The sequence below is a fragment of the Gossypium raimondii genome, chromosome 2 (genome assembly GCF_025698545.1).
Source record: "Gossypium raimondii isolate GPD5lz chromosome 2, ASM2569854v1, whole genome shotgun sequence".
Lineage (NCBI taxonomy): Eukaryota > Viridiplantae > Streptophyta > Magnoliopsida > Malvales > Malvaceae > Gossypium > Gossypium raimondii.
Genome location: NC_068566.1, coordinates 44,873,206 through 44,898,675, shown reverse-complemented (window position 1 = coordinate 44,898,675; position 25,470 = coordinate 44,873,206). Strand labels below are relative to the sequence as shown.

The following is a 25,470-nucleotide window of genomic DNA, read 5'->3' as shown; positions in this document are numbered from 1 at the left end:
CTTCAGCTACACTTATCTGATAAGTGACAAGTGGCAAGTGATAAGTGGTAGCTTAGCTACACTTATCTAATTAGGGACAAGTGATAAGTGATCATACGTAAGACCATAGTTATACTATGGCAAAGTGGAAGTAAAGTACTCAATTTTCCGTAACCGTTCCCTAATTTTGATTAAGGATGGTAAGTGACAAATGGGCCCAAAATAATTATAGTAAAAGGACAAGTAGTAGTGAGTTTATACCAAGGGACTCACCAGTGATTGTGGTTGACAAGTAAACTTAATAATGGTGTATAATGTATAAGTGTATAAATGTTTGGTAAGATTTATGTTTTATGCCTATGAACTTACTAAGTTTTTATAAGCTTACTTGAGTGCATTCAATGTCTCTTGTAGATTGACGTGAAAATATACGGAGGATCGGATCAACACTGAGGATCACACAATCTAGATTTTCTCTAGTAGCTTTTGTAAATTTCCTTTTTGATTTATATGGCATGTATATAGTTTGATGATAATATAAATACTAAAACTTGTTTAATGAATATGAATTAAAGTAAAGTGTGATGAATATGCTAAATAGTATAATTATAATTGAAGTATGATTTGGTATCAAATTGATTGAAATAGATTGGTTGGTTTGGATTGGTTCCGGTTTTAAAAATTGCAGGGAAGGTTGAATATTTATAAAGGGATTATATTGAGTTTTTATAATAATAATAATAAATTTGAGACTTTGCGAAAAATTAATTAGGTAAACTTCGGTAATGCCTCGTACCCTATTCCGGCGATGAATACGGGTAGGGGGTATTACAGCGAACCCCCATGGGTGGCTAACTGACGCATATACAAAATCTTTATAGAACTCTATTTATCCTATGTCATACCAATTATACCCGGAAACCCTTCTAGATCATCTAATAGGGCTATTAAGATTAATACATATATTTCCTTTGCAATAAACAATTTAATGATATCATTAACATTAAATTCACCAACTTATTCCCATCAAATAACTCATTTAATCATCATACCAACATTCAAAACATTGCACTTCCACATAATCAAGCACATACATATCATAATTTCAACAACCAATTAATTCACCAAAGAGCAAATTAATTAACACAATTAGCAAAAATAAACCTTTGCACAATTAATTTAGGCAAAAGCATAGAGTGAGTCAAAAATTAAAGAGCATAAACCAAAACCCTCTATTCTTTTGACACCTTCATTTTCTCTTTGACCTTTGAAATTTTGATTAGTTCTTTTGTTTAACAAACACAATTAAATCGACGTATCAAGTTAGATTAACAAGAACTAACAAACAAAAATTCTAAAACGACGATGAATGATGCATTTGATAAAACAAGACTAACTTCTCTTTTCTAAAACTCAACTAAAATCCAGATTAAAACGTTGTTGATTAATGAAGATATCATTTAAAATCAAACTTACCAACCTTAGATTGATGGAATTCAACCAAAGATTGAGAGAATTTTGAGAGAGAAATTTCTCTAGGTTGATTTCAACTAATGTGCATAAAATGGAAAGTAAAAATATAAGTTATAATGTCTTATTTGGTCCTCTAGCTTAGAGGTGCTCATGGGCCGGACCCAGAAAAAATTTCGGTGCGCGTCCTAAGCCCTGGCCCGGCCCGAAATATGGGCCTGAAATTTTGTCCAGGCCTGGCCCAGGAAAAGATTCCTAAGCCCGAGCCCAGCCCGGCCCGGGCCATTTTTTAATAAACACCAAAAGTTTATTTTAAAAATAAAAAATAAATAAAAAAGCATTTTAAAAATAAAAAAAATAAAATTTTATTATATTCGGGCGGGGCCGGGCCGGGCCGGGGCCAAAAAAGTGGTGCCCGAGGCCCGGCCCGTTTTCTAAACGGGCCTCGTTTTTTTCCCAAATCCATATTTCGGGCCTATATTTTTACCTGAACACTCCCATATTTCGGGCGGGCCATCGGGCCGGGCTAGATTTATAAAAAAATTTATTTAAACTATTTATTTAATTTTTTTTTGTCTCTTTTAACCCTTGAATTTATATTTTTTTGTCAAATTAATCTCAAATGAAAGAAAAAGTTAATAGTCGTTAACTTTGTTTATGGGCATTTCACGTGTATACCACATCAACAATTAATTTTTTAAATTTAAAAGATATTTTAAAAATTCTAAAATAGAAAATTATTAAAACTATTTAAAAATTTTGTAAAAATAAATAATATTATAATTTTTTAAAAATAAATATATTATAAATTATATGTTTAATTATTTTCACCTTTTTCAAAGATTTGATTTCTTCTAAATATTAAATAAAATAAAGTATTAAAAAATACTCATTTTTTTAAAAGATATAAGTTATAATTAAATAAATTATTTTTTAATTCTTTCTTTTCCTTTTCGTTTCCTTTCTTTCCTTCCTTTATTTTTTTTCTTGTACTTTCTCTTTTATCCATCTTCCTCTCTTCTTCTAACCCTAGCCACTGCCCTTCCAAGGCGCTACAGACGCCATTCGGCCTCCACCAATTGGAAGCCCCCAAAGTGATGCTCCTTGTCTTCCATTCACGTTTCTCAATTTAGATTTCCTCAAACCCAAACTAAAACCTTCAAAAAAGCCCATTGGTTATTATGTACCAAAAAAATCTGATTGGTTATTCATTTCTATTTTTTTTTCTTGGGATTTAGTATTTTAGTTACAATAATAAATGGAAAAGAGAAAACTTATAGTTTGTATAATGTTAAGAAAATAATTAGCAGAAAAGAAAGAGATAAATCATGGAAGAAAATTATAAATTTTAATATATTTTTTTGAATTTTAAAAAAGTAATCTCGGAAGAAACTTATAATTTGTAATATTTTTTATGAATTCTTTAATTTTTTTATTTATTTTAAAAAATTTAATTAACTGTTAACTTTTTGATCAGTTTTGGGTTAATTTGACAGAAACCACAAGTTTAAGGGTTGAAAGAGACAAAAAAATTAAATTGAGGGGTAAAATGATTTTTTATAAAGATGGAGATTCAAAGAATAATTGTTCCCTCCCGTAAATGTGAGTGATGGGCATGTTGCTATTTTGCTTGTGGTCTAATGACCCTATAAGGCCCTTTCATCATTTTAATCCTAAAATCAAAAGTTAAAGACATTTTCTTATGAAATAGTCCATACCTCAATTCAGTAATAGAAAACCGCAGACATAATAGGTTTGAAGTGAATTGTGAATTGTGAAGATTTAGAAGGCAGGCAAGCAGTTTTGTTAAAGATTGAAAGTTGATTTTTTATTATTATTTTGAAGCATTACAGCAGTTTCGTTTATAAATAAAAAAACCATTCTCTTCTTCTTGAAAGTTGTAAATTGTAATGGAATACTCTCAAACTTTTGGTCTTTGGAGCCATCACTTCCAATTCAGGATATATTGCCCCTTAATTTCTTAAATTTCTCAACTGCTACTACTTTTCAGGTTGCAAAAGCGCTTTCGCTTTGCTTCTCTTCTCTTTGGCTTCATTTTTTTATAAAAAAATATTTTATTTTTATTTTTAATAAAAAAAGACTTTTTTTTAATTATAATTGAATTAATTGAATATGTAAATATAAAACTACTAAAAAAATTGGGTGAAAAATGAAAAGGATTGGTGAGTAAATGGGAGTGATTTAGGGTTGGGTCGGGTATATGCATGTAGTGTATAGGCAAAATAAAAACTTAAAAAAGGATATTATTATAAGAAGGAAATAGGGCGTAAGAAGAAGAGAGAAGAGAGAAGTGAGCGGGTGGGTGGGTGGGTGTTTTGGGGAAGAAAACATAAAAACAAAAGCGCCGTATTTGATTAGATATAGTTTTGGAGTTGAGAGAGAGAGGCAGTCCAGGATGAGAAATCATAAATGCTTTTGCTGAAGCGATACATTGGTTGGCAGATCTTGGGGAGAAGAAAGTGAATGGAAATGCAAGGTGGGAAAATGGAGAAAGATTTCGTGTTGCAATGGGGAAACAGAAAGAGGCTAAGATGTTTCAACAAGCTTAAAAAACAGCACCAGCATCAGTTTGGCAACAGCGGCGGCGACGGCGGCACCTCTACCACGCCGCACTCCTTACCTCTGCCCAACAAGAAGATGGGCTCCTCGCCTGTTGCCAATCGTCTCAAAATGTAAGGAAAGGATTTTGTTTGTTTGCTTGATTACCCAGAACTAGTTTATTATTAGTTTAGAAGTGTAATCATAGATCTGGGATTTGGTTTAACAGGAATTCGGATTTGGGAACAAATAAGTCAAGATCGGCATTGACATCTCCGGAGAAGGAAGATAGGTACTATGCAACAAGGGGATCGGGTTCCATAGTGTTGGAAGACAATAATACCAAGGTTTTGATGGATCACCACCATGTTAAGGAAGATAAAGGGACTGTGTGGCCCAGATTGTTCACCACATTATCTAATAAAGAAAAAGAACAGGATTTCATGGCAATGAAGGGATGTAAGCTTCCTCAAAGGCCGAAGAAAAGGGCAAAGTTGATCCAGAGAAGCATTCTCGTCAGTCAAGTCTTCCCTTCTTTTTCTTTTTTAAATTGCTAAGATTGCTTCTCATTTGTTGGGTTGGGTGGTGTAGTTGGTGAGCCCAGGGACATGGCTATCAGACCTGTGCCAGGAGAGGTATCAAGTCAGGGAGAAGAAAACTTCAAAGAAGGTAACCACTTCTGGCTTTCACACCCATCTTTCTCTTGCTCTTTAATCAGTATTATAGACGGTGCCCATTTGTTTGCTTTCTGTAATTCAGAAACCTAGAGGATTGAAGGCCATGGGAAGTGTGGAAAGTGATTCTGAAAGAGATTGATTGATTGATACAAATGAATCCACACAGGTGGTCTGCCTTAGCCTGGGGAGACGATTACTGATATAGCTTTTCTTTTCTGTTTTTCCATTTATTACATATGGTGCCATTGTTGAAAAGAAACAGCCAAAAAAGACAGGGTTTTCCCTTATGTTTTGCTTTTGTAGCTGGCAAATTGTGATCAAATTTGGAATCAATTACTCCCTTGCAGTTTTATCTAATCCAAATTCTGAAAACCCTTGTTAGCATTCCCAACTCACGATTGCACTTGCACCAAGGCTAAAGGCAAAGCTTGTCGGAACATATCCATACGATATTTGACAACGGATAAGCATAAAACCATCGTAACAAAAACAAGTCAAGCCAATTTGCATTAAAAATAAATCCCAAAGTATCACGTTATTACAAACATAATTTCATTTCGAATCAAGGGGATACAAATGGGATTAGCTTCGCTTCCATTTTCCCATTCCAACAATTGCTAATTAAAAGCATGAGATCCGTAAAACCCAACAAATAATTAGATTAGAATCAAAGGATGGCACATGAAAGTAATATTATATATAAATAAGAGACGACTTCAAAACTGCAGCTGAATCTGGAACCTCTTTACAGCTGCTATGCTTTTCTACTTTCCCTAATTACTTGGTAATTATTTTTTTCTATTCTTTTCAACTTCATTTATTTACAAGAATGGACCTATACTCTTCTCTCACCCACTCACAAATACCTACAAATGTACAGTTAGTTAATAATCAATCAGAATGAGAACCCACCCAATCTCATCCATTCTCCACCAGGAAAATACAAAGCTCTATCAAGTCATATCCAAGCTCCACTCCTTGTGTCCAAATCAAAGGAGTTCAGGTTCGTACAGGAATCACATCTTCCAGATTGAGAATGAACATTAAGCTTTCGGTGGTTGATACTCAACTCGAATCAACTGCTAACTCCTTGGCCATCCTTGCAGCTGAGAGCCCCGTGGCACTTTTAACTGCTACACAAGACACTTCAGTATAAGTTTTGCTTCTTTTCAGACAGACTTCCATCCACACACAAAAAAAAGCACTGTTCCCCAAAAATCCAAAAACAAGTGTTCTTCCGCCTGATTTGGTCCAATGAGACCTGCCCCTCAGGTGCACACAGGTTCCGGACAACCCAAGCACCCAAAAGTTTTACCAGCACGCCCTCAGCCAGAAAGACAAGCAGACTGGAGAATCCACCACTGCAAACTACAAAGGTTCCAAGATTACAGATGCTTTTGTGAATACAGAAAGGACAAATGGTGCTTCTTCCCCGGGATGTATGGTTGTAGGCACTATTGTGTAACCCTTTGGTTCAGGCTCTAAAACCATTTCACAAGATATTTCTCGAGAATTAACATAATCTGTACCACCAACTGATTCATGTAGGTAAATGTTGTAAGCAGCACGACGACCACGGGTTTTGAGGATCCTCATTCCAATGTAGAACATCTGTGAATCATGACTAGATTGATAATTTCTAAAACCAGCTGCCGTTCTTGAGAAGCTAACACCCTGAACAGTTAATGCCACTAAAAATCAGAAATTTCTTGTAAGTAGAGAAGAGGTAATAAACTCAATGAAGATTCATGCATTGCATACCTGAGTTAAGGTGATGAATACATGAATTGGATATGAAGCATCTGGACCACTTGCCCTCAATCTGAATTGGGGATTTTGATGCCATGAATTATAATCTTGACAACCACCAGCACTGTAACCACGCCATTGTCCATGAACAGAATATCGCATCTCAGGAGGGTAGACCCGACATACATAAATCGATCTGAAGTGAATTTGAAAATCTTGCCATGACATCCAGAATATACCGTCTTTTGACTGTTCAAAAGGAAACAAATAAGTCATAAAATGAAACCCATTTGAAAAAAAAAAAACACTAGGTTTAGATAAATGCATTTATCCAATAATTCATGCCAAAGTAAGCAAAAGATGCCTACCTGAGGAACATGCTTCAGCTTGTACCTCATCCTATCTGTCCATTCTGAAGATGAATCAGACCAGGGACCATTCCATTCAACTTCATTAGCCCAAGGGTTTCGAATTTGAACAAGTTTGTGCCCATCCACCTCTCTTACCTGGATAAGAAATTAATAAGATTGATAACCTGTTCCAACATTTCTTTAACAGTTACTATCATATGCAGAGCAAATTGAGAGGTTGCATTCCAGTATACCTGCAGTAATGAGTACGCATGTCCTTGCACAATGCCACTGGAAGAAACATGCACATCAGAGCCTGATGGACTTCCAGCACCAAGAAGAAATCCTTCTTGTTTAAACCGCAACAATTGAGACCATAGTCTACCACTGGCAAGGTCTATCTGGGCCTGGGGACTTCTCATGTCAATCTCCTCCCCAGCACCTCCAGTAAGATCAACAAGTGCATCCTGAACGAGACCACCTTCTAGTGCCTCATAAGAACCATGCAGTTTTGCATATGCCTTCTCCAATATAGAAACCCATAGTTCATTACCCTTCCTGCTGGTAGCAAATGCTGGCTTGCCGAGAGATTCACATGGAATCCAATCATCAACAACAACAGGGACCCATTCACCCTGTAGAGTGTTCATAACCAGTGTATGCCAAGGATCAACATGCTAATTATATGTTGACAAGAAATATCAATACTATAAAACAAAAATCAGTAGCAACTAAATCAAAAAACCACAGGCAGCACTAAGAATCCAATAGTATATAAGATCTGGTCAAATGTCAGGAAATTATACCAGAAAGAGATTGATATTTCTTTCTACATGCAGAATGAAATAAGCTGATTGAAGGGTCAGATTACTCAAGAATTTATTTTGCTACACCTGTATTTACTGGACATTATAGTAATACTTCATAGATCTAGGGTTGTATTTGGTGTTTTTCACAATTACATTAGGGTTTGGTATTGTTCTTTTTCCTAAACAATAGTTCTTTCACAATTGGCTGAAGCAATCATCCTTCCTGAGACTCCTAAGGAACCCTAGGTGTGACCCTCGGTATTCTTTCTTCTTGGTTCATCGATACATGGAAGAAACCTTTAAGTGTCAAGCTTAGGTTTCTTTTCTTTCTGCTTCCTTTTTATTTTATTTAGTTTCCTTCTCAGATCAGATTATTGCTTTAAAATCCTAGGCCCTGAAGCTGTCCTGCTTCAAGGACATTTGAAAATGGAATTAAAACCAATTGTGCCGGAGTGACATCCCAGTTCCTTTACCGTCTGAGTCTGACAGGGTTGCCAATAAAGCCGGAGTACTTTAATGATTTGAAAGATGGAATCCCAATAGTTTTCCTTCAATTTCCAGCTACTCATGCATTGCAAGCTGTGCACAAATTCAATAACGAAATATGACCAACTAGAACATTACCTGAATACAGAAGCGAACGGTGTAGATTCCCTCCTCATTGTACTCTGGAGTAATTATCACTTCAGATATTTGCGAAACCTCCGTCAAAACAGCGACAGCACTCAAAAACCAACAATCGCCCAATCGACCCTATTAAATTGGCAGGCAAAGACAAATTACAAAGAGCTGAACCACTAAGTTTAACTCTACAACAGAAATTCAGCAGAAAATGATGGGACAAAAGACAACATTATGGAAATATAAGGTCATAAAAGAGTAAACCTGACAAACATCAGAAGGATTTGCAGCCCCAGAAAATAAGCATGGACGAGAATCCAGATGACCTTTAACAATTTCAGCAGGTCTCATCCACTCCGAAACAACCTAGGTAAGAAAGCAAAGACAAGGTGATAATAATAATAATGAAAACAACAATAAGGAACACCAATGGATTAGTGAGGAAAATACCTGCAACTTTGACGGAGGATTCCTTGGATCTATAAAAAGTGACTGATCATTTGGAGGGAACTCATTGTCAGTAAAATGCATTTCACCTCGAGCAGAGAGGGCTTCTTTGACAGCCAACTCAACAGAGAGCATCCGCTGATTAATTTCTTCTTGTGTTTCAATCCTAGGCTTCCTATACCTTCTCGCAAAAGAATCCACATGAACAACAAAACCTTCGCGTTCTGACCTCCTTTTCCTACCACTTGAATACTGACCATCCCAATCTACATCATCTCTATCATATAGGTCAACATCAGCAGGGTCACTATCCCACTCATCAACCTGAAGAAATAATAAACAGGTTTAAGTTACATATATTTTGCTCAGATACAGAATTTTAACACACTAGAACCATACCCTTGGGGGTGAATCTGCCCAATGCCAGTTGTCCTCTGGGAAATCAATCAAGTTAAACTCAGTTGAGCAAATAGAAGTATGAAGAGAAGCAACCTCATCTTCATTTAAGCACCTTCCCCAGAGGAAAACATCCATTATATGCATCTTAGACTCTGCTCCTTCACTGTCAGACCTCCCAAATGCATCCATATCAATAGGAGGCCTAACACCAACCCAAACCTCAGTCCCTTGTTCCCAAATGCTAGTACCCACAAACAAAGGTAAGCTAGTTTGATAGCCATCAAAACCACCATCTAAATAACAAGTTGCCTCCCCTATATCAGCATCAATAGTCATTGTCACAGTATGCCACCTGTAAAGCAATCACAATCCAGGTAAACTTGAATGCCAAAGGGGAAATACTTAGGCAGTAGATGAAAGCACAGGTAAAGAGCAAAATATCTTCCCAACTCCACACCCTTTTTAAAGACAAATGTGATAGCATAAATGAAAAAAGAAATTTTTTCTACTAAAAGAAAAATCTCAAACCTTCCATCAGCAATACTTGTCGCGCTGATGCTCCACTCCTTTGCAACAGTTGTCTGTCTGTCACCCTTAGTAATCAATCTAAGTCCAACTTGTCCAGCCTCAATACCTTGTTCAGAACCCGCCACCAAAATTTCCCAGCAGACCTTTTTCTGGAATTCAGTCCCTAATAGACAAACAGGACCAGATTCCGGTTGGATCATTACTGCAACCGAAAAGCTGACCTTTTGACTTTGACACATGCTTGGATCAATTTGACCACAGTGTCTGCCACTTGTTGTAGGCTCGTCATCAAGAATGCAAACAGCACCAGAGAGTCCCGTCTGTCAATAACATTTATGTTTTTACAAAATTAAGAAATAATTATATCCAAAAGCAAGGATCTCAATGGTACTATTACTAATGATACATTACAAAACCACTATAACACAAAGTAAGGAAAAGTACAGTAGGCACCTTCTTAATAATTTTGTAATTACGTCTTTCAAATGAATGAAAATCACAAATTACGTAGGCACATACACACATGAACTATAGACCTGAAGGTAGAAAGATGGCACCTTACACTATAGTATCATAAAATCTTTAATATCCGGTAATATTAACCATAAACATTTACCTCAAAAAGTGCATGCTTTAGTACATTTTGAACTGTTCTTTTTCTTGAAAAGGAAAACAAAAAAATAAAGTCCACGAGGAAACAAACATGAGATGTCACACAATTAGACTTAGTATAGCAAGGTTAACAAGGAGTACAATTTATAACAGATTATTGATTTTCTATTTGATTTTATGAGTACAAAATTGCCTTAGAATAGTACGCATGGCATACAGGACCATGCAAATAAATTTGAACACTAAAACAACAATGTAGAAACACAAACCAACAAGCTCAAAATTTACCCGCTTACCTTCATTATCATGAAATACATCAGTTGAACATCAGGAACTAATTCTAAGTAGAAGCAAAAAGATTTAATACTTCAACTTATTGTTTTTCCTTTATGGGTAGTAGAAAATTACCAGAGCATAACAAACATGGCAAAATGCAATCACATTGCTAAACTATTATATTTTGAAATGAACTAACCTAAATATATTTTTGAACTAGGAATTAACAGTTATTAAGTATAAGCATTTCTCAACTAATATTTACTAATGGGAAAGTATTTGTTGCAAACTATCAATGACCAAATGCTATTTTTAAACATTTCAAAGAGCAAATAACAAGAAAACTCAACCTGAACTGCTCTACGTGCTAATTGAGCTGTACGAATCCTACGCGCAATGCTTGAAACTCTCTCACGTGCAAAAGAATCCTCAAGAACAGAATCACCTCCTACTGCACGCACTGCAGCAGCCATTGCTGCTGCCTCCCGGCTGCCAGCATTAGGAATAGAAGAAATGAGGGAAGCTTCAATCTCCTTCCATTTACGTTCTTCCTTCTCCAGAAGGGCTTTTCTTCTCTCTTTACCTCTCCCCTCCTCTTCACGCCTCTGCATCAAGATTTCCTCTTCCATCTCCTTCTCTCTTATATAACTATAAATCCAAAAAGAGAGAATTTTAAAACACAGTAGAAATGTTGGAAAATGGTATCTCAAGTGAAAACAAAATATGAAAAGTGTCACACGGTTGCTACCTTTCCTGGATGATCTCAAACTGTCTACGGTCTTCTGGCATCCATTTCTTGATTTTCTTGGCACTTAGATCCGAGAACCCTATACTGTCAAGGAAAAGGCTCAAGCGCACCTCATCCTACCACATAGTTATAAAACTATCATTAAATTTTTAAATCATATACCATCACACATGAAAAGCACATAAGGGAATGACAAACCTGTACTCGTTCTGCCTTAGCAGTTAAACCAAGCAAGAGCAGTAAATAACCACCAAATTTATCCCACATGTAGACCCATTCAGTATCAATAGCCTCTTCCAAAGCTAAAATTCGTGCATGAGCGCACATTTCTCTTCTATAATCCACATCATTGGTTGGTTCACGCCTAAACCCCCTATGATATCTCATTCTATGGAAGAACGATCCAGCAACTAGTTCCTCATTTCTCAGGCGATCTCTCAATTTCATGACATCATCTCTAGGAAGCACAAAGTTCCCTCCCTTATCAAGTGTAGCAGCAGGGTCTCCTACCAAAAGAGCTGCTGAACTAGCAGACCTCTGGGGAGCGGAATATGTTCCAGATAAAGCATTTCTTGTCTGCTTGCATACATAACAATAACTTAATCATGAGAAAAGAAATTTTTTTTAAAAATCACAGAGAAGATTTTCCTGATCAGACTATTCTGTTATTAAATGGAAACAACAAAAAAAGAAAGAACGAATGGAATGGAATGGAATCAGTGATAAAGAGCATTAAAAATAATTAATCCCTTAAGGCAAAAATTCAAGAAAATAAACATTAAGGAAGTTTTATGCATCTACCACCAACAAGGGAGTGGAACAAATACTTTTGGGAAAACAAGAAAATGAAATTACAAAATCAAACATTAACAACCATTTAGAAAATGGCTACAACTTCATGGAAAAATATATTTAACTTCCCAGAACAGCAAAACTGAAAATTTCAACAAGAAATAAAAGAAAAAAACATCACTTCGAGATTTGAAACCTATTTGTAGAAACATCCCCACATACCTTAGTAGCAGATCTAGAAATTGCTTGGACAACAGTATCTTTGCTGAGAAAATGAACTGCGTCTTCCATCATCTGGTAGAAATAACAAATGACATAAAGTTAACATGCATGTCAATTTAAAGAGAAAAATCGAAACTTCTTTCAAGCAACACGCCCAAAAAGTGTAGCTCCAAGTTGCGATGACAAGCACATTGACAGATTAGACAGGACTCACACCTTCAGAGTTAAGCATGGACGAGAAACAGCAAAGCCGAAGGCTACAACAAGGGTTACAGCAGATACAGCAGCACCAGCGTATGGTGGATAGATTGTCAAGCTAGCTACAACACCCCATCCTTCAGTTGCAAGTGCAATTCCATACAGGACAAGAAATGCGGCGCTATAGGCAACAGATTGCCAAAATTTCATGTCAATGCATGACTAAACATTTAGATTCATCATAGAAGCTAACAATACCAAAACCATATAATAAATAAACAAATGTGATTGAAGATAAATTGGAAATCCATCAGACAGAATATTCTATCTTAACAAACCTGACATTCTTTCCACAATCTGCATGAGCATCATAAACATATACAGGAAGCACTCTTGGAGAATAAACAACAATTGGAGGTGAAAGAAGAACCTACAGAGAAGGAGCATTTTTGTTGAACAAATGAAGTAGAAAGAGAATAATACAAACATTTTATCAAGATAATAGAATATAGCTCACCGTCAAAGCTCTCCCAGCAAGCAGAAACAGAAATGAAAAATAACCAACAGATGCTCCAATAAAAGGTTTATCTGAAATAAAATAAGATGTAATGATACCAATAGCATGAGTTATATAAAGTTATGCATCAAAACGACATAAGATTTTCACAAATAAAACACCAAAAAGTAAAATAGGTAGAAGGGTGGTTATGTTCACCTTGAAACCAACCAACAAAAAAGGCTGCCAAACCCAAAAGAAAAGCAAGGAAGCAAACCAAGAACATTTGAGTCCTGGTTAAATAGAAATTGTTTGACGCCCAGTGGTGGATAACCCCAATAGCTAGAACAATCAAGAGAAGTAATAACAGAAATGCTGCCCCAATCTGTTTGTGACTCAAGAAAGACAACAGATTAGATAGGGAAATAGCTATAAAAGAGTAAGCTAAATCAAGGACACTCAAATAAGCCTCACTTACTGTCCATGGCTTAATTACAACAATAACAGCTGAAATTGCAGCAAGCAGAAGGAGAAGACCAATAGTAACAAATACATATACACCACGAGAAAGTTTCCAACCATCATCTTTCCTGCATAATAACATGAATTGCATAATGAAAAATAATGATCGACAATAAGTAAAAAACAGATCATGTAAACAATACATCATATTGGGATTTAAGCATTCATTATTTGCTAAATTCAGGAAGACTACAAACCATTTAAGTAATCCAGAGCAAAGAGATAGCAGTGCTGGAATGCACACCAGTGGAAGAAAGGCAGCAAGAAAATCACCAGCTGTAGGAACCTGGTCATCCCTAGACTTCACAATTTTCAAATAGGAGGCACCACAAAATGCGACGAGTACAACTAACAAAACAGCAGCAGAAAAAAGTAAGATCGAATGACATAGCCTCTAGAAATGGATGAAATACTTCTTTACTGGACACAAACAAAAACAGCTTCAATTGATGAGCCAAAAGTAGAGAGTATAAAATAAAGAAAATGTACCTGAGAAAATACTGACACATATAGCAGAGGAGAGAGAGAACCGGTATGTTGCAAACCATGAAACGATGGGAAGCACACCAGTAACTGCTAAAGCAACTGCAGATGCCATTGCCCAACCAAGGTAAGCAGATGATGCATAAGGAGAGGTAAAGTTATTCTGTTCACCAGTCAATCCCTTGTATCTTAAATCATCTAGAGGCTTCACAGACACTATTGCACCCAGTGCCAGGACAGAACCAGCGAATACTGTTATGCAAAGAGTAAGAACAACAACCTGACAAGGACAACAATGAATGTTACAACAGAACAGCAAATAAAATACTGGGAATTACTGCCAGAGAGCAAAAAGATGTGTAACTAGAATACCGAAGGAGTAAGCAATCACATCTCTTTCAACAGAAGACTTCTTAAAAGAAAAAAGAGATAAAAATTAGCAACACATAGAAACTACGTAATGTTTCTTCACATGAGCACAGCCTACACGAAACTAACAACAAAAACTTAAAAAGGATACCTTCTTGGCCATACTTTAGCATGAAATTACAAATAGAGATTGATTAATTTAGTAAGAAAGCTTCAAAAACGGTCAAGAAAAAAGCAGAACAAAATCTAAGGAACTATGGCACAAAAAGTAAATGATGTACTCTTGTCTTGCCAAGTAAGTTCTGAACACTGAACTTCAAAAGGGAGCAAAGGACAAAAAGGCAGAAGTTTCCATTTTTATCTCTTTAAATCTTGGGTAACAAAGGAAAAATCTACATTATGTGTAAATGACAATGCTTAGAAAAATCTGGGAAAGTAATTTTCATATGAAAAAGTTACTTTTTATACTCTCTTCTTTTTATTATTTATTATCTTGGATATTACAGGAAGCACTTTAAATTTTTCTTTTAATAAAATTTGTTTAGATAACAATTTTTAAGCAAAATTATATAACAAATTATTACATAATAAATCTCCCCCCAATGAGCATAAATCCAAAATGCACGCAGGTACACATCATGAACTCAAGTCAATGAAGTTTCAACCATGCAAAGTGCTAAAAAAATCAGCTCTAATGCCAGTCTGATAAAGCAGTCTTCTAAATTGCACATCAGTCCTATATTTAATGCATGATCTATTTTTCTTTTAGGGAACTATTAATGATCATGTTCATCAATTTCCACAGGAAGTTACTGAAGGCTGCACTAGATGTTAAGTAAAGGCTATAGAGAGAGGCAATTTTTGGAGATTGGGTCAACCCGCTTTTGACCATAATAGATTGAAGAAGATGAATTGAGAAGGCTGGCTTCAGAAATCTAAGTTGAAGCTGCTAACATTTAAGTAATGAGAGACTTTTGTCAACCTTTTAGGGAACTATTAATGATCATGTTCATCAATTATATGCTATTTCATGTTAGATATTTAATTATAAGAATTTCTATTTTTTTAGGTGACCATATAACTAGTAGATTTATTTGTGTCCAAGGGCTAAAGAATAATAGCTGCTGTAGTTCAGTATGAATAGTGTTTTCAACACATTAGGCTGCCATATTATATTCAGTTACCATTCAATAGTCTAGAACCCTAAAACATAAAATACTGTTCTTGTTCCAACCCTAAACTATATTAAGTTAATTATTATCCATTCTTTTCTGTTAGTTATTTAGTTATATGTTCAACAATTATATTTATATTAAGTGATTATATAACTAGCATGTGAACACTTGATGACTTTGAAATGCAAGCAGGCTTTTTTGCATCCAAGAGCAAGGATTAAAAGCTTCTGTAACCCTGGTATAAGCAGCATTTTCAAGACATTAAGCAGCATTACTATTCTTATATTAGTTGTTCGAATTTAAAAATTCAGTCTAGTTGTTAACACCGTTAAAATCCATCTCTTCAATTTGCTGATGTGACATTTTAAAATTACAAAAGAAAATACTCAATAACCATGTGACAGAAAAATGACATTGTAATAACAGAGAACTTTAACGGTGTTAACAATTATTATGGTTCATGTTAGAATCTTAATTAGAATAAAGTATTTAGACCAACTAATATGTTATAAAAGTTGAGGTACCAAATTATATAAAAAATTAACGTATATGGATTAACTCTCAAATTTAACTGCAGTTTAGGGACCAAAACTGAAACTTGACTATTGTTATTATAATCTAAAAAAAGTAGTGGGATCAAAATTGAAATTTAACCATTATCTTATAATTGCAAAAGAACAGGGGACACGCGCTATGTAGGAATGCCTTAGGGCATTGCATTCCTTTATACACAGTAATATAGATTAGTTGGGGGTCTAGATGCCCAAACTATACATTGTGTTCCTGTCCCAACTTCAATTGTACATCAATTTTTTCATTTTACTCTGGTTTTCAGCAACCATTTTGATTTTCTTTCATTGTTTCTGTTTGCACTACTTGAGGTCCTATCCCATTAAAGTTTAAAACTTTTCTTAATATATATTTCCCCTAACAATAGCACCAAAATAATTACAAGCAGAAAACCAATAGATTGATCGTATGCCAAAAGCTAAAAATCTAGTCATATAAACTGTGAAAGAATAACAGAGCCAATCCATAAAATGAAAGATCCTGAAGGCAAGTTGAAAGATGCTTGATGACTCTGAATTAAGGAGGAGCACTAAAACAATGTTGCTGGCAGGAAATAAAGATAAGAGGCAGAACAAACCTCCTTTGTCCCAGAATGTCGATGATTTCCGGCAAAACCTGCACACTGAACTTGTGGAACCCAAAATTGGTAGCCATTGCGGATCCATATAGGAATTGCAACAGAGAGACAGGCTACAATGAGAGGCACTGTCAAGGACAATCCAAGAAGCACTGATGACTTGCTGCAGAAAGAACACAGATATTAGTGCATGACAGGCAATTAACCTGGCACCAGTCATAATTGCAGCAATAGCATAAAAGAAATTGTTAATAACCAATAGTGAAAAAGGGATGATAACAACGAAGGGAACATTCTTAACAAGTATGTTGATTATATAATAGAGGTGCTAAAAAATGAGCTAGGATATCCAATTAATCAATTTTGTATTAACTTCAAAAATTAACTACGGAACCATAAGAGATATTTCCATCAACAGGAAGGGGATCAAAAACATTAATTTATATTTATATTACCCATCACTTAAATCAGTGTAGGGAAAAAACAAAACTCTGTAAGGTACATGAAAGACATATCTCTGGCAAAGCTAAAGATCCATTCATTTGTTACTTTGGGTACTTGCCTCTTTCCCTTCCAAAAGTAAAAAGTAATATTTGCAGTCAAATAAAAAAAAACAAACAATAATTTGAAGGATTAAGGATAAAACATGCTTTAGATAACAAAAAATACATGACTCTTCTTTTATCTAGACGAACCAGCATAGACAAGGCCATGAAGTGTTGCTTTGGGTACTTTCTTCAAGGCACAAAAAAAATATTTGCATGAAGAAAGTAAGGCTCAATAAGTATACGTTGTCTGTTATTTGTACATGCCTCTGAGTGTATGTGTGTGTGCAATAAGCTTAAGATACATAATTCTGATAACTCCAAAGAGTGGTCTAGTTTATCTTACAAAACATGTAAAATTGCCTTGTTTTTCCTTGACCAATATGCATGGTTTCCTTATGGTCCAGTACTTGTCAAATACTCAAAAATTGAGAAGTAGAGTTTGATATAAAGGTATAGCTCATTACAAAATTAAACAAATCATAGAGAAATTCAATCACGCAAACTTCTTTGTGCCTGCCACCTTATAAACAAACATGCCTAAGCACACCATGAATGCACCTTATCAAAAGTGCTTCACCTGAAAGGGTTTAAGGTGTTTTTGCTATATAGTGCGAAAGTGTAGCCCTAGGCACACCTAGAAACAAACCTTGAGAACAATAAAACTGAATAACTATTTTTCTTAAAATTGCTGTTACATTCTAACTATTTGTCCACTTTAATTAAAACTTTGATTTTAGCCGTTTGCTTGTACTTTATAATAAAAAATCAAGAAGCAAATATGAAAAAGCAAGTAGAAAAAGGTATCAACTGAATGGAGCTTTCATAACACAATGAACTAAAAATACAAAACTAGGGGTTGACTAACCTACCAATGACAGAATGAACCCAGGCAAAGCTGTTCAAATACATGACAGGTAATGGTTCTCAGCAAAATATAGACTTGTGACAGCTTAGTATTTCATTTCAACAAGTCAGCAAACACAAAAGAATTAAAAATAGAATAGATAAAAGAAGGAACCTCACACTTGGATGATCCTAAAGAAATTGAAAGATAAAGAACCCAGAAGTTTTAAATTACTCATTGACACGATAGATACCTTTATGTAGAGAAATTAATTGGAGAAGGAAGAGGATATTGAAGCAGAGAAAATTAAAATAAATAAACTTTATATTATTGATAAAAAAGAATCATACATTATATAACAATTCTAGCACATTGCAACTGAATTTGGAACCATAATATAGTCATTCAACTGAATCTAAAAATCTTGAATAAGAAATCAAAGTATTACCATTTCACATTTTTATGCTGCAGAAATCACTATTAACTGAAAATTTTGAAACATATTTCATTCATGGATAAAATAGACCATACCTTAGGAAAGAAAGCAGCAGTCCGACAGAGGTGCTGAGCAGCCAAGCAACAAAGCCATACTGGACAAAGAAAAGAATAAGTGGGGAGGTGGGAGCAAAGCAGACAAGAAAACCATAATAATTAGAAGCGAGAAAGGATTTATGTAAACTAATGGAAGTTAATACTAGAAATGGTTATCCAATATTGGATGTCATTACAAAAATAATGGCCACAAAAACAATGCTAAACACTTGAGCCAAAGGAAAAAAGAGTCAAAAAAATCTAATATAAATCAGCTACAGAAGAGACTTATTAAAAGGTAAGGGGAGAATATTAAATTGAAGGCAGCTGCACCATAAAATTTATTTTTGGTGGCACATGAAAAGTTCCACAATCTTTTGTTTCAAGATTTCATTGATGCCCACTCAAGAAAAGGAATGAAGGATGCACAAGAAAAATAGAAAAATGCAGCTTGTAACATAACACTCCAGATATATGGCTATCCACCAGTAATGAAGATTTGGTCAGCCATCTAAGTAAGATGTGTAATTACGAACACATTTAGTTATCCTAGAAAAATATATATAGACTACCAACTATGAGTACTAGGAGATTTCAGGGATAAGGAGCTGACCCGTATGCTTAGCCTCAATGAGAAAGCATGGTCAAATGAAATCATTGTATATGAAAAGTAGAAGGCCTACTGGACCAATATTTCCATATAAACCTTTTCTAGAAATTTCCATCAATGATATTGGCAACTCAGGACAAGAGAAGTACTAAATATCCACCTAGGCATTGTCATCTTCTAGAACCACTAAAATGTTTTAGGAAAACACCAGCAGTATATTTGACACACAAGCAGATTCCAAAAATTCCAACATACAGAACCATTAAAGAAGAGAATGCCTTAATACTAAACAAAGAAGCAAAATTATGAAAATAACTGCAATCTTAACCTGCATTTTGGAGCCAATAAATTGCAAAAAGCCACATTAAAAAGTGAGAAAAATCACAAAAAATTTTCTCGAAGGAAACCTCTTTATAATAGAGAATAATAGAGACAAACAAAATTAAGGAAATACTCATATTAGCAATCAAATTCAATCTGAAACCAAACTGTAATTTCATGTAGGAACACCCAGTACAAACTTGAGAAGAGAAGTATACCCTGCGAGGTTTCGGTGTCAAGGGTGTTTCCTCTCCTTGAAGTGAACGAATAAAAGCCATGATTGAACAGACAACAGGAGATAAAAGCAGCACAGCAAAGCCAAATTCAAACTGCAAGAGATGCACAGAATCTCCACATCAGCTATGGCAATGATAACTCTAGAGTAACGTCTATTTACAATTACCAAATTGCTATTAAACATATACATCAATCAGGGCACTATCGAATTGCTATTAAACATATACATCAATCAGGACACTATCAAGTGGCGTCAAATAAAATAAGCAACATCCCAGGGGAAGAAAGGCCCACTTACTTGCTGATGTGTAGCATTTATAATTTTGATCGTCTTTGGACGAAAAACTGCCACAATGATTGTTTCTATAATAAAGACAAAACTAAACAGTACCCATGCTCGCTCTGGAGTACTTGCTATATGATGCAAAACAAGTCTGGACAACTTCAGCCACTTTTCAAGCCCTTGGAGTCTCAATTCTTCCGACAGAGAGATTTGATTCGGCATAGCATTATCAACACTATTGGAATCGACAATTGTAACATCAGTATTGTCTCGATGATCCCGATCTGCATCCAAGCTACTTCTCTGAAGTAATGCAAGTATAGTTGGATCCAAGCTCTTCTCCTTCAACATCATGGCAAAATTAGGATCCAATCCTTTATCTTGCAATAAACTAGTCAGTTCTCTATCACCATGTCTTGCCCTCCTTTTCAACATTGATGTAATCCTAGGATCACTCAACCTTTCTTGCAATGCAAGAGCTAAATTCAAATCCAACATCTGTTGATTTGCTGAAGTTGATGTACTAGACTCACAACCTTGGCTATCATGACCACCACTGGAGCAAACCATAAGAGAGCTATTGGGATCAATATTTTTCTCTAACGTTCCCACTTCATTCTCTTGGACAACTGAGTGATGAGAACTGTTATGCATTGCTAAACTTGGTCTTCCACTGTCTACACTCTTATCACTATTTATCCCCTCTTGAATGTATCCAAGGCTATTCCAATTATTAGCATCAGAGCATTGAACCATACTCTGACTACTACCTTCAATGATGTTAGTGGAATGACCTCCTTCAACACTACTACTGCGTTTGACACTTGAGCCACAACCATCAGATGAACTAGAAGAACTATTTTGCTCCTTCCTACGAAAACCTTCCCTCAGACGGATCACAGTGCTCTGCAAGGCATCTCTTCGGGCAGCTAACGGGTTTGTAGCTGAAAAATGGCGAGAAACCGCCGCACCTAATAAGACAGATGCTACAACTGCATAGCTAATACAATGCCCCAAGTACCTGAATAAAAAAAAAAATTAAAGAGAGAGAGAGAGATCAACTATCTTTAAGCAACAGTAACAAAACCATCGCTAAAAGAATCATGTGGGAGTTTAGAACAAACCAATAATGCACTCCAAAGCAAATGAGAAAAACCCGTGTAGTTCCAGCAACAAAGAGTGCAACAACACGACTTTTAAGAAGCTGAAACCCATACAAGCATGCTCCCATGTTCCAATCTACAAGACAAAAAAATAAAAGAAACTGAATATGCACGATAGAGATATGATTGTTGTACCAGGAATGTAAACAGCTAAAACAATATTAATACAATAATTTACAACCATACCAAGAATTATAACTGCGGCAGATGTAATAGCCCCAAGCCAATGTGCATCCTTTGCAGTCAGACCATATAGGATAGAGTAGACAATAAGAACAACAAGGGAGCCAAGGTAAAGAAGTCCAAGATGTGAAGCCCTAAAAAGAAAAAAAAATCCAAGAAACACAGTGGCATGAAAGCAAGTTCTTGCAGAACATGAAGCTTTCCAGTAAATAGATTGAGAAGAAGGCATAAAAAGATATTAAGATTTGAAACTGAATATACAATAGGCTCTTGAAGCATTCACTTAGTGTACCCAGAAAAATAGTGAAGCCTTGAACAATTACACCATCTATTCCTTAAAAGAGAAATGGAGAAAAACCTTAACAAATTGAAAACATATAAGCATACTAGGAGGCATAAGCTGCTATGTAAAACATACTTTACTACAGCAAGGTATCTACAAACATTATTTTGAATCATGGACATTCAAGACTATCACTGAGCATGATATATAACAAGAGATGTTAATCACTCAGTACTCGTACATAAAAACCGGAAACTGCTACCATCTGGCAATATTTCATACAATGCCAAATACGAAGATACAACATATTAGAGGGTGACCCTATTTCCATGAATGTCATTATGTGAGTAAGCAGGTGCCATAAGCATGCAAGTAAAAATGACCAATAAGTATTGAAGGAGCAAAAGGATGGAGTGAAATAGAGACACCCAAGCATCAAAATGTACACAATAAATGAACTGGGTTTACCAACTGAATTTCACACCAGAGTAACAAAAGCAAACACAATAAAATGGTTATACCTACTAAACTCCCGAGGATATAACTCGTTTGGGTCTGGTGGTTCTGGTAAACAAGACACAGGACCCATTTCTATGCTATCAGAGTATGCAAATTTATAAGCCCTCCGGACATACTCGTCCACATCCAAGCCATTTCCTACATAAGATGATGAAAGGGAAAGTCAACGTACAATCATTTATAAGTTTGGTCCTGATAATAGGGAAAAAAACCATCAATGTGTAACGAAGAAATGAAATGACTCATTAGGAATCAGGATAGCACTAGAGCAAAAATTACCATTGAAGACCATGCGGCATATAAAGAGCATATTGATTGCTAAGGCAATTGCTGATACACCAAAGAAAAATCCAGAAGGAGAATATCGCTCAGATGCACTGGAACCAGCTGTGACATAAACAGCACAAAGTTCATATGCACAAAGCAGAGCAACAGCCAGCAGAAGCAGAAAAGCAACAGCCCCTATGACAGCAGAAACAAGAACAGTATGAGATAAAGGGAAAAAAATCACTAATAGAAAGATATCACAGAAGATAATTAAAATAAAATCAAGAACACCTATAAACAAAACATAGTATCCTTGAACATCAAAACATCAACAAAGAATTCCAACACCTCTTTCCTCAAAAATGTTGCTTACGGTAGATACTCTCTTCCAACATTTCTCCTCCTAAAAAACTACAATAATTTTGTTTTTCCCAGACCTATTGCATGCTTTTTTTATTTTACCTTCTACCAGAAATAGATACTTATAACATCATTGCTCAGTTAGTGTCCTTTTGGTCCAATCAGAACTAAGTCAACAAGAATGAGGAAACAATGTTCTCTGAAAATCACTGTTGGAATACACCTATTTTGAAAAGGAAGAAATGCATTTTATCTAATAGAAAAACTTACCCAAGTGGGCATCAGCTTATCATTGCAGTTCTTTTCTAATTTCAAGCTTCAGCTAAACTACAGAAGTTCGATTTCAGCTTTACACAAATTAAAAGTTGATATTGAAAAGACTAAAGCTTCATCATTCTAGAGCATATAAGTAGTTGCTCCCGAACTTGCGCAAAAAGGCACCAAAACATTTTTAGTAGTTTTCTAGTTTAAAATGAAGAACAAGTCAAATGTTGTTTAGATGGCAAACCTCACAGTCGGTGTCAAGTGGAGAATGTATATTGCAAGACAAATCTCCACCTGCTAACAAGATCTTGCATTAAACATAAATGAAAAAACTTTGCTACAACTTCTGGTGTTCAATCCACCCGTAAATGCATACAGTAAAGCTACTCCATCCTAATTAAAACTAAGCTAAGGTATACAGTCCATGGTTTTAGTCAGATCAGTCCTTCAATACCACTAATGCACTCTTTTTCCTTCAATAAATAAGCATTTGGCTGAAATAGTTGAACTGTATACTTATCAGCCTCAAAGAAGCCAACTCAAACAGGATTGCAGAAAAGGGATCAAGACAATAAGATAAAAAGGTTAAGAGACAATGCCACAAGGAAAATGGACAACCAAGTAGACCAAGCACCCTGTAAGGCTCACAACCACGGGCCAAGAGAAAAGGAAACATTGTGAAACACTTTCTCAGACACTTAAAAATTTGCAGTATAATCTACTTGACCAGTCATTGCCACATTCCTTTCTTAGAGATATAACATTCTCGAAATATACTTCATCAAATCCAATATCTTTTCTCAATACTGATTTTGTTCCTAAGGAATTCTATCTCCACTTGTTAGTTCATTCATAATATGTTCTTAAAAATCTAGACAGATGGACACTTTTTTTTTCCTTCAGCAGAGACAGATGAGCACTTAGACTAAATGTGACAAATTACAAAGTCTATCACTAGTGCCAAATAAAGAACCACGACAAGGCTTCAAATAAATTTGAGTTGACTGGAAATAAAATGACTAAAAAAACCTCTGTTCTTCTAAAAGGATATACGTACATCACAAAGTTGAAGGGCAAAAAAAAACAAAAAGAAAGAGGTCATTAAGATGCATACTTGAGCTTTGCCATCGAGTCCTCCACCAAAGCATAATTGAATAGAATGCCAATAATAGAGCAATGCCGGCCATTATTACTGCCAGACCAACAATATCTCTGCCTAATATTATGATTAGCCAGCATCCCCACATGATAAGCACCACAACTGGAGATAAAACAATCGCCCATGCCACTAGAGATAAAAGAGCACATAGCATACCCAGTTGAGGTCCTTGTAAAATACTCGGCCATTTTCGGGCGAAAATCCAACTGAAAAAGAACAAAAACAGTCATCGAAAGAGCACATAGCATAAGACGGGCTTTACTCGCATATACCAACCAACTTGTGAAGGAGAAAAGTTATAAAAATGACAATTTTTTTTTTTGTAATAGGCAAGAATTAGTTATTCAAATTTCCAGAAACAATAAAAAAAAGTCGGATCATAAACCACATGGTGGCATTCAACCAGCCATACAAGTAAACCACATTAGTAGTAAAGCCAACAAAACAAATGGTTAATAATAAGCCTCATAGTCAAATTGTCAATTAGAATTAAATGCAATTACGGAAAACATCTCAGTTATGTAGAATTAAAGTCGCAATGCATTCTTAACAATTCACTTGCAAAACCAGAAAACAAACGCAGCTGCATTGAAGCGCTGTTATGATGTTAGCAACTATATCAGTAGCAAGATTAAAGGTTGGAAATATTAGATGCAATACCTATAAATCCGCCACGGGCGCCAATTGACAGCCCAGAGAATGGAAAATGAAGCTAAACCCAAAACTGCAAAAAGGATCCCAGAAATCAAACACGCCAGAGCAACCCCATCCCCTTCCATGGCTTCCTTCTCTCACCTTCAAACAACAAGCAAAAGCCTTCGTTTACATTTCAAACTTATAATTAAAAGAAAAACAGCAGTAAAAAGTTAACTTCTACGTTGTACGAAAAAAAGACCTTAACCCATATAGAGAACAGTGAAGAAGAAATGAGCTTTACCTACTTAAGTGAAGCGAGCGTAATGGGCAATCGCATGACGGCGAATTTAGGTGAAAGGAGCGAGTTTCGGGCATGAAATTTTGGCTGTTGAGCTAGGGCAATTTAGTCATTTTTGAAGTGAGCTAGGATTGAAAGGAAGATGAAGAACCGCGACGATGAAGAAGAAAAGAGATAAGGTCTATTAGGGTTTTCTTTTTAGTCTTGTTTGCGAAATTGCTGAAAGATTAAAAAGTTGCAGATGAAGACACAAAAAGAAGGGAAAGAAAAAAAAGAGTAAAGTTTAAAACCCTACAGCTCTCTCCTCTACTCTCCTGTATGTCAACTGTGAACTCT

At 35.6% G+C, this 25,470-nt stretch overlaps 2 protein-coding genes across 3 annotated transcripts; one reads left to right on the top strand and one right to left on the bottom strand.

Moving 5' to 3' along the window:
* The first annotated feature begins 3,765 nt into the window (after nucleotides 1–3,765).
* On the top strand, nucleotides 3,766–5,042 carry LOC105789075 (uncharacterized). The gene is made up of 4 exons (XM_012616300.2): nucleotides 3,766–4,142; nucleotides 4,238–4,523; nucleotides 4,600–4,677; nucleotides 4,768–5,042. The coding sequence occupies exons 1-4, from the start codon at nucleotides 3,934–3,936 to the stop codon at nucleotides 4,822–4,824; spliced, it is 630 nt and encodes a 209-aa protein (XP_012471754.1). The 5' UTR covers nucleotides 3,766–3,933; the 3' UTR covers nucleotides 4,825–5,042.
* Nucleotides 5,043–5,360: 318 nt separating this feature from the next.
* On the bottom strand, nucleotides 5,361–25,470 carry LOC105789074 (calpain-type cysteine protease DEK1). 2 transcript variants are annotated; one of them, XM_012616297.2, is made up of 31 exons: nucleotides 25,138–25,470; nucleotides 24,861–24,995; nucleotides 24,156–24,406; nucleotides 22,430–22,612; nucleotides 22,153–22,288; nucleotides 21,352–21,482; nucleotides 21,127–21,241; nucleotides 20,018–21,023; nucleotides 19,701–19,811; nucleotides 18,552–18,610; nucleotides 16,629–16,791; nucleotides 13,944–14,217; nucleotides 13,652–13,802; nucleotides 13,411–13,522; nucleotides 13,152–13,317; nucleotides 12,954–13,024; nucleotides 12,775–12,866; nucleotides 12,455–12,617; nucleotides 12,239–12,310; nucleotides 11,423–11,800; nucleotides 11,225–11,340; nucleotides 10,827–11,124; nucleotides 9,589–9,908; nucleotides 9,061–9,412; nucleotides 8,665–8,985; nucleotides 8,479–8,580; nucleotides 8,218–8,346; nucleotides 7,039–7,419; nucleotides 6,803–6,940; nucleotides 6,447–6,683; nucleotides 5,361–6,359 (listed from the first exon to the last, which is right to left on the bottom strand). In XM_012616297.2, exons 2-31 carry the CDS (start codon nucleotides 24,977–24,979, stop codon nucleotides 6,054–6,056), a joined length of 6,453 nt encoding a protein of 2,150 aa, XP_012471751.1. In that variant the 5' UTR covers nucleotides 24,980–24,995; nucleotides 25,138–25,470; the 3' UTR covers nucleotides 5,361–6,053. The 2 variants fall into 2 exon arrangements, with proteins under 2 accessions (XP_012471751.1, XP_052483580.1); XM_052627620.1 differs by having other exon boundaries at nucleotides 25,142–25,470.